General features: G+C 44.2%; 1 protein-coding gene across 1 annotated transcript in view; it reads right to left on the bottom strand.

Annotated features, from left to right (window-relative positions):
• Ostf1 (osteoclast stimulating factor 1) overlaps positions 1 to 21,902 on the bottom strand; it is a 52,699-nt gene that overhangs the window by 5,997 nt on the left and 24,800 nt on the right. The window contains exons 2-7 of the mRNA XM_052188572.1: positions 19,529 to 19,575; positions 10,359 to 10,409; positions 7,637 to 7,700; positions 6,338 to 6,391; positions 4,139 to 4,246; positions 3,438 to 3,487 (exon numbers count right to left, since the gene is read on the bottom strand). Of these exons, the coding sequence (XP_052044532.1) occupies positions 3,438 to 3,487; positions 4,139 to 4,246; positions 6,338 to 6,391; positions 7,637 to 7,700; positions 10,359 to 10,409; positions 19,529 to 19,575 (374 nt within the window). The remainder of the gene's footprint in view (positions 1 to 3,437; positions 3,488 to 4,138; positions 4,247 to 6,337; positions 6,392 to 7,636; positions 7,701 to 10,358; positions 10,410 to 19,528; positions 19,576 to 21,902) is intronic.

Genomic DNA, 21,902 nt, shown 5'->3' with positions numbered 1-21,902 from the left:
ACCTCACACAGCTTCCAATCACACGGACAAATGAACCGAGATACTGAGTATTTGAAAACAACTTAAGTGTTTAGGAGAGGCCAACTTAAACAAATAAAACGGTCCTCAAGAAAAAAAAAGGCACAGCAAATAGCAGAGAACAGTTTTAAAAGCAATAATTAATATACTAGCCATATCATTGATATTATATAATCAAACAGGAAAAGGATGCTATTAAAAGAGTGAAGTGGTCAACAAAATTCTCAGACGATCACTAAAGTACCTGTTCCCTTTTACCCTCAAAGAGATCCCATATACAACCCTCACCCTCCAGTATGGGCAAAGTCAGAAATTATGAAGGCCATCACTTCTCTTGGCTGGGGCATGGTGACACACACCTTTAACCTTAGCACTCATGAGACAGGGATATGTGGGTCTCTGTGAGTTCATGTCTAGCCTGGTCCACACGGCAAGTTTAAGGCCAGCCTGGTGTACAGAGTAAGACCTTGTATTTAAAAATAAAAAGCCCATCACTTTGCAGACAACAGTTATTGGGTTCACCAAAAGTGAGAATATATTGGGTAGGCCGCATCTAAACTGACAGGCTTGTAAAAATAAAGTGAAGGTTAAAACAGCGGCTCCTGCCAGCCTTGAGGAGGACAGCAAAGGGCCATGTTATGAGCTGCTGGTAGAGAGGAGGAGCCTCTACAAGCTGAGGGCGTCAATACTACAGGGGCAAAAGCTCAAATCTCAGCAACCGTAGTGAGCTTCGAAGAGGACCTCAAGCTTCCCAAGAACCGAGTTCCCACTAAACCTGGGTTTTACAGCGTGAGATCCAGAGCTGAGACTCTTGTGATGTTATTGCATAGAATGCAACCCATTCAATACACACTGATAAACCAGGGATAATTTGCTATGAAGAAATACAAAATGAATACTGAGTTCTGGGAAATTTAAAAAAAAAAATCAAAATAAAGGCGGGGCTGAAGAGGTGGTTCAGTGGTTAAGGACACTCACTGGTTGTTCTAGGGGACTCAGATTCAATTCCCAGTAACTACAAGGAGGCTCATAACTGCAACTCCAGTCCCTGGAGGATCTGATGCCCTCTTCTGGTCTCTAGTGGTACTACATGCATGTGGTATACAAACATGTAGGCAAAACACCCATACACAGAAATTCTGGGGGAATCAGTATCCCTGACTTCAAGCAATACTACAGAGCAATAGTGTTAAAAACTGCATGGTATTGGCACAGTGACAGACAAGTGGACCAATGGAATAGAATTGAAGATCCAGAAATGAATCCACACACCTATGGTCACTTGATCTTCGACAAAGGAGCCAAAAACATCCAGTGGAAAAAAGATAGCCTTTTCAACAAATGGTGCTGGATCAATTGGAGGTCAGCATGCAGAAGAATGAGAATTGATCCATTCTTATCTCCATGTACTAAACTTCACTCCAAGTGGATCAAGGACCTCCAAGTAAAACCAGACACACTGAAACTAATAGAAAAGAAACTGGGGAAGACCCTTGAGGACATGGGCACAGGGGAAAAGTTCCTGAACAGATCACCAATAGCTTATGCTTTAAAATCAAGAATTGACCAATGGGACCTCATAAAATTACAAAGTTTCTGTAAGGCAAAGGACACTGTTAAAAGGATAAAATGGCAACCATCAAATTGGGAAAGGATATTCACCAACCCCACATCTGATAGAGGGCTAATATCCAATATATACAAAGAACTCAAGAAGTTAGATCCCAGGGAACCAAATAACCCTATTAAAAATGGTGTACAGATCTTAACAAAGAATTTTCACCTGAAGAAATTTGGATGGCTGAGAGGCACCTTAAGAAGTGCTCAACATCATTAGTCATTAGGGAAATGCAGATCAAAACAACCCTGAGATTTCACCTTACACCAGTCAGAATGGCTAAAGTCAAAAACTCAGGAGACAGCAGGTGTTGGCGAGGATGTGGAGAAAGAGGAACACTCCTCCACTGCTGGTGTGGCTGTAAGATGGTACAACCACTGTGGAAATCAGTCTGGAGGTTCCTCAGAAAACTGGACATGAGACTTCCAGAGGAACCTGCTATACCTCTCCTGGGCATATACCCAAAGGATTTCCCGGCATGCAATAAAGACACATGCTCCATTATATTCATAGCAGCCTTATTTATAATAGCCAGAAGCTGGAAAGAACCCAGATGCCCCTCAAAGGAGGAATGGATACAGAAAATGTGGTATATATACACAATGGAATACTACTCAGCAATTAGAAACAATGAATTCACAAAATTTTTAGGCAAATGGTTTGATCTGGAAAATATCATCCTAAGTGAGATAATCCAATCACAAAAGAATACACATGGAATGCAATCTCTGATAAGTGGATATTAATTAGCCCAGAAGCCCTGAATACCCAAGGTACAAATTGCATAACAGATGACTCCCATGAAGAAGTATGGAGAGGGTCCTGATCCTGGAAAGGATTGATCTAGCATGGGAAGGGAATATAAGGACAGAGAAAAAGGAGGGAGGTGATTGGAGAAGGGATGGAGAGAAGAAGGTTTATGGGACATATGGGGAGGGGGGATCCGGGAAAGGGGAAATCATTTGGAATGTAAACAAAGAATATAGAAAATAAAAATATTAAAAAAATAATTAAAAAAACTTTTAAAAAGGGAATAATTTTTCTAAAAAAGATAAAGATGATGGAATGTCTGATAAAAGAGAAAATCTAATGTTCAATCTGTAGATTCAAAAGAGCAAAGAAAATGGTTAGAAACAGTAAAAGAAATAAAGCTAAAAGACTTCATTGTAGTTACTGGGGAAAGATAGCACTATGGCCCATTCCTGTAAATATTTAGAGCACCAAAGACAAAGACTCTTAATAAGAAAAAGACAGATCACAAACAAGACTGGCACCTGCCAGGGCTAGTTGTGATGGAAGTTTGTCTCCTAAGGCTCATGTTTTGGGAATCTGGAAGAGATAGGAACCTTTTAGTAGAAGGGTCCTGGCGGCAGTTTGGATTTTAAGTGTCCTCAGAGGTCCCTGGCATGCTGCTATCCAGAGGGCATTGATGGAGCCTTGGGAAGAGAAACTCTGCTCACTGGAGATAGACACAGCGAGCCAGCCAGCACCACCACGTGCTCACTCACCTTGGTCCCAGTCCAGGAGCCATGAGGCCACGTGATCATGGAACAGCACCTCTGAGCCTGGGCCTGAAGTATAGCTTTTGTCTTTGTAAGCTAATTATCTCTACCATGTGTACCTAAACAGCATGTGTGAGGACTTGGCTTCAAATCCCACCACCACAGCAAGGAAACACAGTAACAACAACTCCATATGCCTGTAGCATCTGAATTAAAATACGATATATGCGCACAAGCTGTGGCGTGTGAACAGGGAAGCGATGGGTATGCTACATGTGGTCCCCGCCAAGCCGCCTCACCTGCTGGTTCAGCTCCACATTCGGCTGAGTAAAGAGAACCTCCACAATGTCTGCAATTCAAAACAGAAAACGGTATCTCTTAGGACAGTGAACTCTGTAAAAGCAGACAACATAATAGCCAAGGACAAAGCTTGTTAAGAGGATTTCTAGGAAATTCTTACAATTTTTTCAAATTTTATCTTCAGAAAAGAAAAAAAAAAACCCTAAAAGATAAATAACAAAAGAAAATTTTCAGACCCAAAGATTTATTTCAGTTGGTGGAAAAGAGTGGTCAGCTACACTTGGGCTAGAATAAAATACTTGGAAAAATCCAACCTGTTATAAATGGCCACAACAGATTTGCAGGCTTCAATCAGTGTGATCCTTCAAATTTTGCATTAAACTTCAAATGTGGGTTCAAAAGCACAGCTGGGGAAAGGCCCCGGGCAACAGCTCTGGGTCCCTTGTGGCAGGAGACCGTGGCTTGCTAGCCTGTTACTGGTGTGTTCTGGTACCTTCTGAAGCCGGGGAGAGAAGGGGACGTTCCGTCTTTCAGGTCTGCACAGTGGGGCTCACCAGCCACACCCCACCGGCACTGCCCTGCAGTGGACTCCAGGAACACAGCCTTTGCTGCACTGCCTATATCACTGAAGAAGGCGGGCTCCCTTAGGTGAAGGAGATTTTGAACAGGGCAGAATCGTATAGCCAGCGAGAGTCAGTACCTTTGTGGCCCCCGTGGCAGGCCCAGTACAGGGCTGTGCTTCCAGCTTTGTCCAGGCCGTTCACACCCACTCGGTTGTCCAAGCACTCCCTCAACCAGCTCAAGTTGCCTGAAAGAAGTTTACACTTACCAAAAACACAAGAAAAGGCTTTTCCCCACTTTGTTCTGCTTTTAAATCAATTTCATCCTTTGTAAGCTCCCATTTGCGATGGATTAATCAGCAAATCTTTGAACAAGACCTGCCCACTAATGCACTTAGTACGGTGCATTTGCACCCTGAGTCACTGAGAAGCAGCGGTAACATCCATTTTTAATAAGAGTTGCCAAAGATAGGTTTAAAGGAATTTCTGCTTTGGAGGAAAAAAAAAAATGATGTATTAGCGCTTTCTCTCTTTAATCCTGAAAGGCAGGGTATAACACAAAACCCAACTATGAACAGAACCTCTCCCTACTCATATTTAAAGACATTTTCAGGTCTTGGAAATAAAACATACAGTACCTTACACTAAGTAAGCTGCTTAGAGCTTTTGCTCTATGCTAAGGTATACCCACTTATTTAAAAAAATCAGGCTAATATCCTAAGTAGCTCCTTTAAAGTGTTTTATGTCATTGCAGAAGCCCTTCCTTTCCCATCGCACATGCAACCATGGAACAGAATGAAACAGCTTGTGAGGCTGCACCAGCACCTCCCACTATTCAAGGGAGGGTTTCCTAATAGAATCGCCTTGACTATGTGGGGTTAAGAGCTTCTATGCAGTGGGGCTTGCCTTGGGCACCGTAGGCTGTTTAGCAACAGCCTGGGTCTCTTCTGGAGGAACACCAGCACCATCCTTCCATTTGAGACCGTCGAAATGTGCCCACACAATGTCACGTGCTCCAGGCTTGTGGGAAGTAAGTGCCACCCACAGGAAGAAAGGCAAGACAACTCCCATCCTTGTGGGGGTCAGAGCCTTCCCCACATCAAAACTCTCCTACGTGCTAAGTCCGGGGACACCGCTGCCCTCCTGCCCTCCAGGACTGCACTGTAATGATCTGTTATACCTAACTGCCCAACCTGACTCTGAGCTTTGAGAATCAGATCGGGACCTTCCATGAGTTCTATTTGAAAACTAAAATTACTCTTCACCTTCGAGGGTGAGGGAAGTCAGCAAAGAAATTGCTTCTAGAGAAGGCATGGAGGAAAGGCATGTTGAGAGAACACTCTGAGATGGCAGAAATGCTCAAGGTCTTAATCTGGATGTGTGAGCTCTGGCTACCTATGTACTTCTCAGAGCTTAACACATCACATGATTAAAACCCAAGCATTTTGCTTTAAATGCCAACCTGTCAGGCAAGATGTGCCCAGTGGGATGACTGTTGTGGGGACCATCAATTTCTTTGATTGTATTTGAGGCCTGATAAACAGGAGGGAATTCATGTGTGGGAAGTCACATGTCAACCCCCGTGGCTGGGGATGTCACAGCTGTAGGAGGTAACTTACAGCTGTTAGTCACGTTCAACTGCCTTCTAAATAAGCATGTGTGTCCTCATAGATTAGTGCAGCTCTGAGCCTTGGGCAGAGGAGCTTCTTTTCTGCAGTGGGCAGCAGTTGGCACCGAGACTCAACCAGTCGAAGTGCTGAGAGAAAGGGAGCGTTGAACGCTCAGCACGCAGGCTATCTGATCACCCTCTCCATCCACGGCTCAGGAACCGTTGCAGAATACGGAGACAGAATGTTAAGAGCCAGAGAACAGAGCAGAGCGCAGCAGCAAACCAGAGCGCAGCAAACCCTGTCTTCTGGGCGTGACGTGGCGGCTGTTCCTGTGGACTCTGCAGCTCCGGTTATAGGCATGACCTCAAACCAGTCAGAACCCCTACGCAAATGGGAGGGCGTTCCTGAGCTCTGCTCCTGGCTGAGGAGCTATTTGGACTTGACAGATGGTGAAGAAAGCAGTCATTTCTCTTGAGGATGTGAGCACTGGTAGGTGGCCCATGCCCGTCTCATGGCCAATAGCTGGATTCAGGGGTTGCTTACTTTAAAAAGAGAGCAATGCAGTTGGGAGAGGGGCATGTTATAGGGAAGGGAGGGCTGGAGCTGGGGGAGTGACCAAAGTACATGTTTACGTGTATGAGATTTCCAAAGAATGAGAATAAATGTTTTAGAAAGCCCGTGCATTCTAATATATCCTCTATCAAAAAAGAAAAAGAGAATCAGACCTACCTCTTTTTGCAGCCTCATGTAATGGATTGTCAATGGATTCTGCCTGCTCAGCCACTAGAATTGAAAACAAAGATATAAGCCCACCATTGGGGTTGTGCAGTAACTCACAGGAGTTGGTTATGCCCATGGGCACCCAGCCTCATGGCCAGGGCCTCAGATATAACAGCTTAATTATTTATATAATGTGGATTAAAAGTAACAGAAAATAGCTGATAGTACTTCCTTTAAGAGAGGCTGGATTCTGTGCTAAGTGAAAACAAGCCACGCGATAACGGCAGTAACACAGCAATTAGAAGCAAGCACCACCACTAACGGAAACAAAACTCAAACAGATCCCTGAGCCAAACACCAAGTTTATACAAGTGTTTAATACAAACGGTCTTAAGAGGTATAAGCATCTGATATCCAGTTTCACCTTCTGGGAAACACCTGATTCCCTTCTGTTGGGGCAAGGAGCAGGGGCCCAGAGCAACGCAGCACTGCCTGTTTTCACAAGGGACAGCTGTTGTCTACCTGCTTTCAGAAGGTTCCACTGTGGCCTTAGAATGAATAGGGGAGCCCAGAGGAAGCCTGCTGCTCCTGGCCCAAGCCTGCTGACCTACGAGGGTTTGGAGAAAGCATTCCTTACATCTATTTTCTACCCTCAGGATCTACAGCCAAGGCTGGAAATGTAGCACAGCGGAAAGATGTGTGTGGATTTCAGAGGAACAGAACCACATGCGGCCCAGAGTGCACAGGGCGCCTGAGCTAGGACCTGGCCAGAGCCTCCATGTCTCTGAAGGACATTCTCTGACATTTGGCAAGTCATCTGTCAGTCTAAAGAGTTACAGACCATTACAGCCTAAGGTTCTTACAGTGCTCTAAACTCAGCACTGCCGCTATTACAGGTGGGGAACTGAATCCCACAGGCATCACTCAGGGTATCTTCTGTGCCCCACCCTGTTATTAATTGGGAGAAAAAGACTAACATCTGGAACAATTGTTTACCAATCCTGTGCCGTCTTTCAACCGGAAATATTAATAATTTTACAAAGGGGCCACATCTTAAAAAGGACAAAGTGCTATGATAAGCACTTAGTGAGTATAACAGGCCACATGTGAGTTTACAAAGTAGGACTTCTTCAGCACAAACTAGGAGATCCAGAGGTTAAGAACATTACAAAAAAAAAGTATTAGCCGAATAAGTACATCATAGTGTTTCTCTGAAAACTGTGTGAATTTGTCATGTTGCGAAGATGTGTCATAAGCAGTGCGTGGCCACTCTATGAACAGGAAGCTCACAGGACAGCTGGCACTTACCGTAGTTGCTTGGGATCAGTCCTGTTCTGCCTTTGCACGTCCCTTTCCACCAGTTGGTATCACTCTGCCAAGGGAACAAGGGAGTCAGCATGTGATCGCATCTGAAACCCTCTGAGACTGCCAGTGCGCCTCCTCATTGATCAGCAGCCTTGAACCCCCGCCATCTGCATGTTCCCTATCAGGAGTGTAAGCACACAAGCATCCCCCACTCACACAAATACACATCACAGAGCGTCAGGGAGGCAAACCAGAGCATGTGAGAATAGGGGAAACGTGTGAGTGTAGTTATAGCTACAGAATTTAAAGGTCTGGATTCTAACATCGCTTCTCCGATATCCTTTCATGTTTTGCTATATCTTCTAAAGTTTTTTCTTGCCTTATCTTTACTTTTGGATAACTTGTTGATATAGAAAAGATCACCCCTTTGAAGAAGAGAAAGAACAGTGTGATGGGCCATTTGCTAAGTGTGTGACTGACTCACTGCTTGTCACCAATGCCACCTGCCACTGATCTGCCTTCCCTTCTGGGTTACTGCAATTAGTGTTAGGTGGCATAATCTTTCCTCTGAAAAATCAGAATATGCATCTGAAAGATAAATTATTTATCAGTCAACGGTGACACCAATATCACAAAGTCAAACTTTTCCCTAATAATTTCTTAGTATCATCAAATATCTAAGTTAAAACTCAGAATTTCTTATGGCCCACAGTTTGAGATTGCTATTAAGGACCATACAGTACAACTAATTCCCTCTTACCCTGTTGTTAATACAGATTCCTCCTCCACTCCTTTCTTTGTTGGCTTTGTTGTTATTTATTTTTTAGCTCTTGTGGTGGGGGGGGGGTAGAGAGGGGGAGAAAGAAAGAGAGAGTTTGTGTGTGTCTCCGTAGAAACTGAAAGAATTTGTGTCTTCCCTGCCACATACCTGTGCTATCATTAAACACACTCCTCTGTTCTATGCCTTTGTGTGTGTGTGTGTGTGTGTGTGTGTGTGTGTGTGTGTGTGTGTGTGTGTGTGTGTAGAAACTGAAAAAGTCTGGATTTTGCCTACCACAAAGGCAGATTCATCTGCATTTTGGGGGGAATGGGGAAAGGCCATCACATGAACAGTGTTGATATCCATCATAAGGAAACACACAAGGCTGCCTCTGTAGCTTCTGTCAATAATCAGAGGAGGTATAAAATGGGGACATTTCCCATTAAATAAATAGCATATCTCTTTAAAGAGTAACTTTCCCTTACCAACTCTCAGGTCATTCAAGGTAAAGTTCAGGAAGAAGGGACAGAGGACTGACTCTTTCCCTTACCGTTGTCAGAATAAACACCCTAACTCCGTAGTGGTCTCTCACAGGATCAATGAAACCTGTTGAGGCAACTTTAGGAAACCATAAATCTAAAACAGAGTTTTAATCCTTGAGAGATTCTGTCCTTAACTGATGCTCAAATTGCTCCATCTCTGGGCAGTCATATTGGTTTCCTCAGCACGCCAGCACGGATGGCCCTTATCGTCTTTTGAAGCTGCCTTCTACTGGAGTCACAAGATGTTCAGTTTGTTTAATGCCCTATGGCTGGTAGCAGCCATTTCTCAAGGAGGCCTTGTTCCTTTCAATGAGAGTGATATATTATGACTGGGTTGTGCCTTTTCTAAGCCCCCTTCAAAGATAAACGTGATGTTTTTCCAATTCAACTGAAGGAGCCCAGTGTTTCTACTTCATTTTACTGACTGACATCTGCACACCGGCCTCCTCCCATGCTGAGAGCCCACAGTGAACATCAGGGACCTAGAGACTCAGCTGTCCTCAAATGCCAGGCTCACAGTAGCCTGAGAGCAGAAGTCTGTCAAGATGGGTACTCTTGACACCCATCCACCCATCCACCCATCCCTCCCTCCATCCACCCACCCATCCACCCATCCACCCATCCAACCCATCCACCCATCCACCCATCCACCCATCCAACCCATCCACCCATCCATCCATCCACCCATCCATCCATCCATCCATCCATCCGTCCATCTGTCCATCTATCAATATATCCATCCACCCACCTATCTGCAGGTCTGTTTTATTTGATATAGTCACTAGGTATGTTTAGTCAAACTGCCAAGTCTTACTGAAATATTTCCTTTCTGGATAGGCTAGGCTAACTGCTGAAGGATAATTAATGTCATTTGATTCATTCTGTTCTTAATTTTTTGGGGCTGCTTTGTATTAGTTTTATAGCCTCATAAAAATTTGTATGATTCCAAAGTCAAATCTTCAAAACAAATTATAATTTTAAAAATCTATTTTTCCCTTCCTTCACATAGACAAAACTGATTTTAAGTCATATTTTAGTTTTTCCTTTACTTTCAAAGTAAGAAAATAGAAGCATATTTATAGCCTCTAACCCTTCCTTAGATAAGTAAGGCATAATGTATGCATTTAATCTTGGTTCATCCCATTTGAATTACATTAGACTATAATTTGAAAGATATCCTCATTCCTTTGTATGGCTGCAGAGTTTCATCTGTGATCATAACAAAACTTATTCAACTGTTTCCTATTGGTGAATAAGACGACTACTTTCAATGATGTGTTATCGTAAATCTGTCAAAATGCAAGACTTTACATATGTAAATATATACCTGAAATAATCCACAATACTATGGCTATATAAAACAATCTAGCACTATGCTAATATATAGCGTGCAGTTGTAGTACAGAATATTAGCTAGGCTTACCATATCAGTGATGTAGATAATATCTCCTTCTTCAAAGTATAATTCATCTGGCTAGAAGGAATAAAAAAGGACAATGACTCTATGAGATTTTTCCTATTTTAGAATACAGTTATTTCTTTCATTTTGTAATCTTAAATCCTAAAGTATTCATATATACAATATTACTTCTATATTAGCATTAACAGATAAACACATAATAAAACATTACAATAAATTAATATTTGAATTCTAAAGCTGGATTTGTCCTGTGCTGAATGCTATCAAAAGCTGTGTGTGTGTGTGTGTGTGTGTGTGTGTGTGTCACAAATATGCAATTCTAATACCTTTTATGTTCTCCTATTAGAAATGATCTTCACACCAGCATAGAATATAGGTAAAAATTTCCCTCTTAGAAATTATGGTAGATGATATTTATTTTATATATATATATATATATATATATATATATGTGTGTGTGTGTGTGTGTGTGTGTGTGTGTGTGTGTGTGTGCCTAAGATTAAAACCATGAAAAATATTAACACTTATATTTGCTTATTTTCAGAAAATAAGTGTTTCTTGTACATGAGTATTTATATGTAATTCAGTCTTGATAGCCTAAAGAACAAGAAGCAATAGCTGCCCATCCAGAAAGGCTAGCAACTGCAGGGCCTAGTTTCATAGCTAGTGCCTGACCCATCAAGTGTCCTGTAAAGTCTCTTAAGACAGCCAAAGGTTTACACATCTTGTTAACTGCCGGTTTTTACTAAAAAACCATGAGTTTTTTAGTAAATAGGAAGTATAATGCCCACTGAAAGAAAATATCAGCTATAGACATAGGTGCTTACAAAAACTTGGCTAAGAAATACCAAGCACAGACACAGGATGAGTTGATGACTGTGTATAAATTATGCAGAAAAAAATCTAAATGTGTTGTTATTACCCAGTACCTTTTATAATACTAATAGAAAAATATCTAGAATAAAAGACTTGTTATATCTTCCTATTCCACACATATAATTAAAAATGATACTAGCAAAGCAAATTATTTCATCTATTCATTTCCCCAAGTGTTTGCCCCTTCTCTGGAACAGACTGGCATGTGTATATGTGACTGCCCTGGTGCTGGATTTCATTTCAGAATTATCTATATTACAGCTGCTGTTTTCCCCTGAATATAAACAAAGACTGTTATCAACTGCACCACACTTAAAGCAACCACGATATGAAGTCAGATGAGAGATGCACTTGGGCATAAAAACCAGTGAATAGGGACTTATGGCAGCCCCCAAAATGGATGTCTTCCCTTAAAGGCAACTTCCTAAAGCATTTATAACTTTTACACTTCGATTTACAGAGGCTAGATTCACAGCAGAAGCTACATAAAAACTAGTTAAGCCCACTGGACCCGAGGAAGTGCACTCTAACTTCATTTGAAATAATATTCCGGGGGAGAGAAATAAAAGACCCCTGAGATCTTTCTCTAACCATTGTTTTGAAGATGGATGGCCAATATTACTTTCAATATGCTGCAGTCATAGAAAGTGATTAGAGAAACAATTTCCGTTAAGACTAGCTGCAAACAGGAGCCTCTCGGAGACACTTAAGAGAGTCCCACATTCATCACCGAAGCATGGCAGCCGGGCACAGCGGCCTCTCAGAGCATTAAGCTGCCATTTCATCACTACTTGACTGTATCTCCTTAGAAAGTGCCAAGGCACCAGAAGGAGGAAGAAACTTAGAAGGAGGGGAGGTGCAGCCACAGAAGCGACTGTACTTCCTGGAGTTCTACAATGGTCTGATGTGCCCTTTTCACATTAGAGATGTCCCAAGACCATTCCTATTTAGTACCTGCAAAATCACAGCTCACTACGAGCCCTCTACCGTCAGCGCTTTCAGAGGAGCCAAGCAGCTGCCTTCTCCTGTCCCTTTAGCTTCCTTCAAAAGTCAGCTCTGCCTAAATTTCCATCAAAATCACTCACTCATAAACTAAACAAAAAACACATGAAAAAAAATCCCCGCCAAATAAACAGCCTAAAACACATACGAAGCATACGTGTATACATATCTGTATACATATACACAGATATCAAATGATCACTCCTCTGTGTGATGTGTGGGGAATGAGACATGGCCTCTCTCTGGGCACAGTGTTTTACTCTGAGGTGATGAAACGCTTTGGAACCTGGTAAACCTGTGGTAAAGTTATTCACCATGGCAACTGTAATAATTCCATTCAACTGTTTGCTTTAAAGTGCTTAATTCTATGTGGTGTGAGATTTAGCCCAATTTTTAAAATAATTATAGTCAAAACTCTCAGCATCTTTTAAGTAATTCTTGCATTTTGTGGCTTGGTAAAGGGCATCATTTGGAAAATGTCACCAAGCTGAGTCAGTCGACTGAAGACTTCACAGTGCTGACTCAGCTTTAAATGAACAGCAGCTACTCTAGAGGAATGACTGCACCCCCAACCACTTCAACAGCAGCAACCCCCCCAAACCTCTCCACCCTCCATCAGATTTGTTGTTCAAATGAGGCAAACAACCAGTAGCCAATCAAAAAGAAAATGTCTGCCCATTTTATTGGGTTTTTATAGTTCGTTCTCCTTTAATAGCTCTCAAGTACAATGCTACCTACACGATTTCTTCCAAAAGGACAAAATAAAGGTGTGAGCTTTCCTAATGGCTCAGGAGTGGCTTGTGAAATTCTTGACCCTGCTGAGGATAGTACAGTCAATAAAGTAACTATGGCTTACAAATCCGTCTTTACGTAAAAGAATCACTTTTTCCATTAAGAACCCACAACAGACCCCTGATGCGAACTGTTCAATAAGGATCCACTCTGGCATTCCTGGCACTGTATTCATGGAACAGAAGCAGTGGGAAAGCAGTGACCCAAGCTGCCCGGAGCACGGCAGCCACCAGCTTGGTCTCTAGTTTTAACCACAAGCTCTCCTCTCTCCTTGAGGAGCCACAGAGTGAGCGAGGCTTGGTGACTCAAGACTCAGGAGGCCACGCAAGGACTGCGCTGAGCTCAAGGTCAGGCTGGGCCGCAAAGACAGACACTGTCTCTAGTAAAGCAAAAGCCAAAAGAAGCTAGCAGGGACTGCTGCTAATGCGCATTAGTACCGAGGGAAAACGCACATTAGTACCGAGGGCAAATGCATACACAACTTTCTAGATTAAGTAACCTAAAGATACAAAAATCAATCAAAAGAAAAATAAGTGTCCAATGAATATCTTCATTTAATATTTTATAATACTTATTCATGTGCCATGCACTGGTCTGCACCAATCCTCTCCAACAATACTAGAGAGTGAAGCCATTTCTCACTGCTCCATTAAAGGTGAGATTGTCAAGTGGGGGTTGGGGAAGGTGGGGGTGGGGGGTGCAGGTCTGTAATTCCAGCACTTGGGAGGCAGAGGCAGGTGGATTTCTGAGTTCGAGGTCAGCCTGATCTACAGAGTGAATTCCAGGCCAGCCAGGACTATACAGAGAAACCCTGTCTCAAAAAAAAACAAAAAGAAAAAGAAAAAAAAGAAAAAGGTGAGACAGTCGAGTGGCATGTGGCATTCAGACAATCGAGCCACAATTCCTAACCCCCGCTTGTGTTTTCTCTCACAGAAACATCACTCTTTGCCATTACTGATCTTCACGATATCGTGATCTAGTTCAACAATAGTGGCTTTAGAGAATACTCCTCATCCTGCATTCTCAATAACACAGGTCAGCAATACGGAAACCAGGCCCTTTGCCGGGCAACGTATGCTTGGCTTCTCACTTGGCGGGACTGGGTCATGAGTTTCTCTGTTTGGCAAACAGACACAGGCTGGAGGTGACAGTGAGGAGCATGGCGGCAGGGATCCTGCCTCAGTTTCCAGATCTGTACTACAGACCACACTCACACGGTATCACCTGGAGCAGCCCAGCAAGCCTTGCTTGCAGGCCCTGGCGGGTCCGGCTGGTTTTCCTTCAGATAGCAGCACCTCTCATGCACACTGTTCCTCCCCGTCAACGTGCTTCCACACGGGTCCACACAGTTCAGGCTTGTCTCTGTGTGACATTTTCATCTGAATGGGGGCCGGGGGAGTGAGAATGAAGGAGGGCTGGGTGAAGCCAGAAATGCCTTTCCTTGAAGCAAGATAACCAGGAGCCACGCTGCCATCTAGTCGATGCATTACCAACATAGGGCTGCCCATCACTCTCGCTTCTCCTTGCAATGTCACCTCACACCAGTCAGAATGGCTAAGATGAAAAACTCAGGGGACAGCAGATGCCAGAGATGTGGGGAAAAAGGAACACTTCTCCATTGTTGGTTGGATTGCAAGCTGGTAAAACTACTCTGGAAATCAGTTTGGCAATTCCTCATAAAATTAGACAAAGTACCACCTGAGGACCCAGCTATACCACTCCTGGGCATATACCCAGAAGATGCTCCTACATGTAATAAGGACACATGCTCCACTACATTCATAGCTGCCTTATTTATAATAGCCAGAAGCTGGAAAGAACCCAGGTGTCCTTCAACAGAGGAATGGATACAGAAACTGTGGTATATATACACAATGAAGTACTACTATTCGGCTATTAAAAACAATGAATTCATGAAATTCTTAGGCAAATGGATGGAACTAGAAAGTATCATCCTGAGTGAGGCAACCCAATCACAAAAGAACACACATGGTATGCACTCACTAATAAGCAAATGTTAGCCCAAAAGCTCAAAATAAACAAGTTACAATTCACCCAGCACAGGAAGCTCAAGAAGAAGGAGGACTTAAGTGAGGGTGCTTCAGTTCCTCTAAGAAAAGGAACAAAATATTCACAGGAGCAATAAGGGAGACAATGTGTGGAGCATAGACTGAAGTAAAGGCCACCCAGAGACTGCCCTACCTGGGGATTCATCCTATAAACAGTCACCAAACCCCGACACTACTATGGACGACAAAAAATGTATACTGAAAGGAGCATGCCATGGTTGTCTCTGAAGGAGCCCTGACAGAGCCTTACAAATACAGAGGCAAATGCTAGCAGCCAACCATTGGACTGGGCATGGGGTCCCCAATGGAGGAGCTGGAGGGTGGTCCAGAGGAGCTGAAGGGGTTTACAGCCCCATAGGAAGAACAATGATTTCGGCCACCCAGATGCCCCAGGACTCCCAGGGACTAAACCATCAACCAAGGGGCACACATGGTTCCAGCCAAAAGTGTGGCAGAGGAAGGCCTTGTTGGGCATTAGTGGGGGGAGTGGTCCTTGGTCAGGTGAAGGTTCAATAGAGGCCCCAACAAAGGGAAATCGAGTTGGGGGTGGGGGTAGGGGTGGGAGTGAGTCGGGTAGAGGGGCATATATGTGGAGGCAGGAGGTGGGAGAGAGTGGGGGGTCATTGGGGAAGGGGGAAAGCAGGAAAGGTTTTACCACTGGCAATGTAAATGAAGACGATATTCAATTAAAAAAAAAAAAGGTACTGTAGCCTTCTAGGATGCTGCATATGCAAGCAAAAGGGCTCACAGCTTCCAGCTCAGCTTTCAATATTGCCAGGCTGTAATGCTTTAAAGAGGTATAACCAAGTGTGTTATACACTGGACACACTGTACAGTGACGAGCTGCATGCTTGGTGTGCGAGCATAGAGTGTGGAAGGACGGCAACCCCAGTATACTGAGCAGTGTGCTCGGAAGGCTGAGCTTGTGGTGCGCTGTGTGCCTGGTGTGCAATGCACTCAGATGTACACTCAGTGTACTCTGTAGTATGCTGTGACCTGTGTGCTCCATATACAGTGTGCTATGGCCTCCATGTGCTGTGTGCTCAGCATACACGATGATGTGTGGTGTGCTGTGAGCATGCACTGTGCTGCGTGCCACGGGGTGCTGTGTGCCGTGCTATGACATGATACCCTGTGTCATGGTGTGTACACTTTGTTCAGTGTGTTATGTGCCCCTACACAGATGAGGAAGACCTGTCACAGGGAACAAGTTATGCTCCAGCACTGTCCAAGAGACAGGTTTACATTCTTACAAAAGTAAATGAATATCTGGGTGACTGTTCAATATGTAACAAAAGGTAAAGGAAGGCTCCTGTGAGTTGGTAGCCTCCTGTCCACTAGACAAGATACTTCAGTATCTAGACTGACAGAAGGGAGAACATGGAGGAATGGGGGGAAATGGGGTTACGGGATGTAGAATGGCCTGTAGAATCCTCAGGACCAGCCTATCAAAATCTATAGTCACAGTTTTAAAATGGTATATTTTTAAATTACTAAACGAATTAAATATGTATCTTCTCCTATACAATCAATAATGACTAAGGCTTTAAAAAATAGCATGGGGAATCTCCCTCCAGAGAAAAAAATGGAGGGAAATTAGTAGTCAGCATATCAACCAAGGAAAGCTATTTATTAAATGTCTATCAGTACCACAACCAGCCCTCCTTAGCATCAGTGACTACTCCAGCTGCTGGTGCCTTTACATTATCATGTTTTCACTAAAACCAATGGAAACAACATGGACAAGGGTTAAGTAATCTCCAGGTCACAAGCAGGGAAGGAAGCAGGACAAATCAGAAACCCCAGCATAGATTCTGAACCTGGATTCTGCCCCAAGACCACACTTGCCTGTACAGCACTGTGCCTGAGGAGATCACAGTGAAAGAGGCACCCACATCTATGGTGCTCAGAACAGAACTCACGGATGGGCAAGCAGTTCATGTGACCACAGAGGAGCAACACTATAGTCCAGAAAAGGTGCAGACATGGTTCTACCGTGAGTCCCCTGGGTGATAGGAGGAGGATGGGCAGAGGCCACAAGCACTGGAAACAAGAGCTAGATCATACAGGACCAACTAATCAAATACCCACACATGGGAAACATTAGCCTAGCAGGGAACACAAGCAGAACAGAGAAGGTTGAGTCCTACTGAGAGTGAGGAAAGGCCAAAGGTCATGAGGAGCCAAACAGGGAGAGGAGGTGGGTGAGAAAGGACAACAGGGACCCAGCTCATGACACCTGGGGAGAGCAAAGAAGAGTCAACAGTCACAGTCACGTCATGTCAGTCTCTACAGTTGGGGAACATAGGTCTCATTCTAGAGTGGGAGTGTGGCCTCACGCTTGAATGGTCTGGCAGGGATAAGTGATGCGGTGTGCTCTCCTTCATAATTATCCTCCTTAAGTGGCTGTGAAGGTTTGTTTATGCTTGGCCCAGGGAGTGGCACTATTAGAAGGTGTGGCCCTGCTGGAGTAGGTGTGGCCTTGTTGATTAGGCATGGCACTGTGGGGGTGGGCCGTAAGACTACCCCTAAGTTCCTGGAAGTCAGTATTGGGCTAGCAGCCTTCACATGAAGATGCAGAGCTCTCGGCTTCTCCCATACCATGCCTTCCTGGATGCTGCCATGTTCTCACCTTGATGATAATGGACTGAACCTCTTAACCTGTAAGCCAGCCCCAATTAAATGTCCTTTCTAAGACTTGTGTTGATTATGGTGTCTCTTCACAGCAGTAAAACCCTAACTGAGACAGCGGTCCTGATCCCATCAGAGACTCTCCCTGTAATCCTTATCCCATCAGAGACTGTCCCTGTAAGCAAAGTTAACGACGACTCTGTGCTCAGGCCACTCTGCCTGTCTTAGCCCTTTGTGCAATCTGGGGCCCCAGCTGCCTGGATTATGAGGAATCTATGTCTGTGACTAAAGTTTCAGGTTGGTAATGCTGCAGTAGCAGCCCCCTCCACAAGCACTCTGCCCATGGTCCACCCTCGCCAGCATCTCCTGTGGTGAGAGTAACAGCGCCCTGTGCTCCAGAAGCCTGCTCACTCTGAAGTCTTGGGAGAGCTCATCTGAGTATGCACAACCTGGGCTGGCTATTAACATCACTGCCACTGGCTGATGATCACCAGGCGATGAACCTCAAGTAGGAACCTTCTGTCAGGATGGTAAGGAGGACTGTGTGTGGAGCAGTGAGCAGGGTTCCCATTTCTAATGAGGAACTGGGTATCTAGGTTCGGGAGATGGCAGAATGTGAACTCCTGGCAGGCCCTGACCTGGTTGGTGGCAGTGAATCAGTACTCAGTGGACAGAGGCACACACAAAGGATGCGACCGCAGGAATGGGTGTGACGGAGAAACAGAGTGTGTTACAGTTTCCTTCCTGTTGCTGTGATTAAAACACCAAGCATATGCAGCTTAGGAAGGAAAGGGCTGATGAGGCTAACATTCCCATCGCTGAGGAAACTCAGGACATGAGCTCAAGCAGGAACCCGGAGAAATGAGGGGGAGTGGAGCTAGCTGGCTTGCTCATGGCTAGCTGGTCTTCCTCTATGTCCTTCGGCTGCACTATCCTGGAGGTCTCATCCAGTGTGATGAGCTCACTAAGCCATGGGTGGATGGGTGGACACCAGGGCCACAGCGATGGAAAAAATGCAGGCAGAAGAGATATGCAAGAAATACTCCAGGAGGTTGGCAGAAGGTGTGAGGTAGATAGAAGGTGTTAGCATTACTTCTGGGCATCGCCGCCCCACCACAGTTAACTGGCAACAGCCAGGTATGCCTGATTCAGTATAAAAGGGGCTGATTGCCCCTCCCCACACTCTCACCCTCTTACTCTCTTCCCTCTCTGTCCCTTCCCTCCTCATTCCCCTACCCCCTCCACCTTTCTCAGCCTCTTCCCCCTCAACTCCCCTCCCCATTCCATGCCCTAAATAAACTCTATCCCATACTCTATTCATCACATGGCTGGTTGGTCCCTCAGGGGGAAGGGATGCCTCAGCACAGGCCCACAGAGGCACCCCTTCCACCTCACCAGGCCATGCCTCTACCAAACATATCCTGGTTTTTCTTTCCTTTTTATAAAGCCAACAGAGGGTCAAAGTTGGTATGTAATTCACATGAAGGCTGACTAAGATTGGGTCTCTAAAGTTTACAGATATTTCAGCATGTAGGACACTGGGTGACTTGGAAACAGATGTCACCACACAAAGGGATGAAGCAATATGAGGGAGTCTATGACCTTTAACCTCAGGCCATGCAAATCAACCTGGGGTTTAGTTCTGCTCACTGAGGCAAGCAATGGAGAGGGATTGAACATCCATCCTGTGAATTACTTACGCCTCGCAGAAAGCACAGACTACTTAGGCCAGAACAGAGTCTGACTAAAGTCATTTTACATTGCAGTGTCAACTTTACAATTTAAATCACAATATATACTTACAGTTCTGGGTTCAAATGTATATAGAGCTCTGAAGACTTTAACTTGCCCTAAAAGAAAAAAAAAACAACATCTAATCAATTCTTCTATAACTTTATGCTAAGTTGTTATTGATTTTTCCCTGCTAGAATTCCCAAATTAAAAATCCATTTGGCAATGTGACTATAGAGGAATCACCTTTTCACCTATTGGATGCATCTTTAAAATTTTTGTTAAATGAATGTTAGCACATGTCTCTGGGTGATGGCTTTGTTTGATAGGAGTTACGGATCTGCACTGCATTTCTGCCCTGAGTATAGTAAGTCTTTCTAACAGTAACATCAAACTTAAGAATCCAGAGTTAAGGGGCTAAGGGGCTGGAGAGACAGCTCATTTGGTAAGACCACGTGTTTCTATTTCAGAAGACCCCGTACAGGTCCTATTCAGGCAACTCACAACTACAGCTGTGAGGATCAAACACCCTCTTCTGTCTCTACAGGAACCTGCAGACATGCAGCCTGCATACATACATGGACAAACAAATGAAGAATAAAATTAATCTTTAAAGCTATGCTGGTATACACCTGTAATCTCAGCACTCGGGGGGCAGAGCCAAGCAGATCTCTACGAGTCTGAGGCCAGCCTGGTCTACATAGCCAGTTCCAGGGCACCCAGGACTACATAAAAGAGACTCTTGCCTCAGATAATAGATAAATAAATGAAGTTGAACATTTTAACAAAAATTATAAGGAACAATCTAAAAATGTTTTTAAAAATCTTACATCAATCTATTAGGGCCTTATACTTTTCCAAAAAGATGGAAAAATGGAGGGAAAGAAAAGAAGCACATAAGGCGGAGTCACCCCTCCATCCCGCATGCGCATTCGCTACGGCGCCCCTCCATCCCGCATGCGCATTCACTACTGGCGCCCCTCCATCCCGCATGTGCCGCAGCACTCCCCCAGAACTCATCATCTGCACTGGCTCAGTGCATCAGAAGGAAAGGAAGGGCCTGAACCTGTTAAATCTCCCAGCAGCTACTCTGTATACAGTATGAATTTAAGTTCACAAAATCAATACAAATTAGGTGGAAAATAAATAGGTTAAGAAAGAGATCAAACAGAAGGACTATCTATTTAAAGACTAGTAACAGTTTAGTCTATGTTCTGGAAGATCCTTTAGAGATGACATCCAAACCAAAGTCCATTCAAAACTGGCCTCCAAGGCAGGTAAGGAAGTTAGCTTCAGACTTACACTTTCTTTGTTGCTATTTGAACATATCTTGTAATACAACAACATAAAGCAATACATATACAAACTGTAACTACATGCATGCTTACTGGGATTTAAAAAGCCTTTGTTTGATACAAAGTGGCATAATGAAGATATATTTGTAATGGGACCTGCACATAAGAGGCTCTGAGCAAGCCCTGCTGCAGAATGAGGAATTGGTGGGGAAAGGAAAACGCAGAACCCTGGGCTCCAAACAGCCTGCAAACCACTCCTGTTAGAACACCACTATCCAGGGTAACTCTACACAGCCACAGAAAAGCTGTTTGTGCTAGTCACATGCAGACACAGTGTGACCAAGGGACTGATTATGGGATTATTGATTACTTGGGAGTTTCACATTATGTACCCTATCACACTCACTTTCCAACCCTACCACCTTTGTGTCTGCCCCCACAAATCTTTGACCTCCCCCATCCAAAAATGTCCAACTTGTATTGCCCATTGTCTTAGTCAGAGTTTCTATTCCTGCACAAACATCATGACCAAGAAGCAAGTAGGGGAGGAAAGGGTTTATTCAGCTTACACTTCCACGTTGCAATCCATCACTAAAGGAAGTCAGGACTGGAACTCAAGCAGGTCAGGAAGCAGGAACTGATGCAGAGGCCATGGAGGGATGTTTCTTACTGGCTTGCTTCCCCTGGCTTGCTCAGCATGCTCTCTTATAGAACCCAAGAATACAGCCCAGAGATGGTACCACCCACAAGGGGCCCTCCCCACTGATCACTAATTGAGAAAATGCCTCACAGTTGGATCTCATGGAGGCACTTCCCCAACTGAAACTCCTTTCTTTGTGATAACTCCAGCCTGTGTCAAGTTGACACACGAAACTAGCCAGTACACCCATATACTCGCTAGAGCATGATCAAACTCCCAGTGGCCATCCCCTTAAAGAAAATAGTCCTTCTCCATCTCCACCCCTAACAGATGCCATCTATTGTGGAGAGCTACACTTCGGCACCCTTAACACAATTTTTAAGAGTTCCCTTCAACGGCTTCTTGTCTAGGCTGTTAAACTTTTTTCAGGGGGTGAGAGGGTAGGGGTTGTCTCAGAACCTTTCTATGTCCCTCTTTCTCAACTGTGAGATTGTAGTCATGGATACCACTG

The sequence above is a fragment of the Apodemus sylvaticus genome, chromosome 1 (genome assembly GCF_947179515.1).
Source record: "Apodemus sylvaticus chromosome 1, mApoSyl1.1, whole genome shotgun sequence".
Lineage (NCBI taxonomy): Eukaryota > Metazoa > Chordata > Mammalia > Rodentia > Muridae > Apodemus > Apodemus sylvaticus.
The sequence above is the reverse complement of the archived record's forward strand: the minus strand, read 5'-3'. Positions and strand labels throughout refer to the sequence as shown.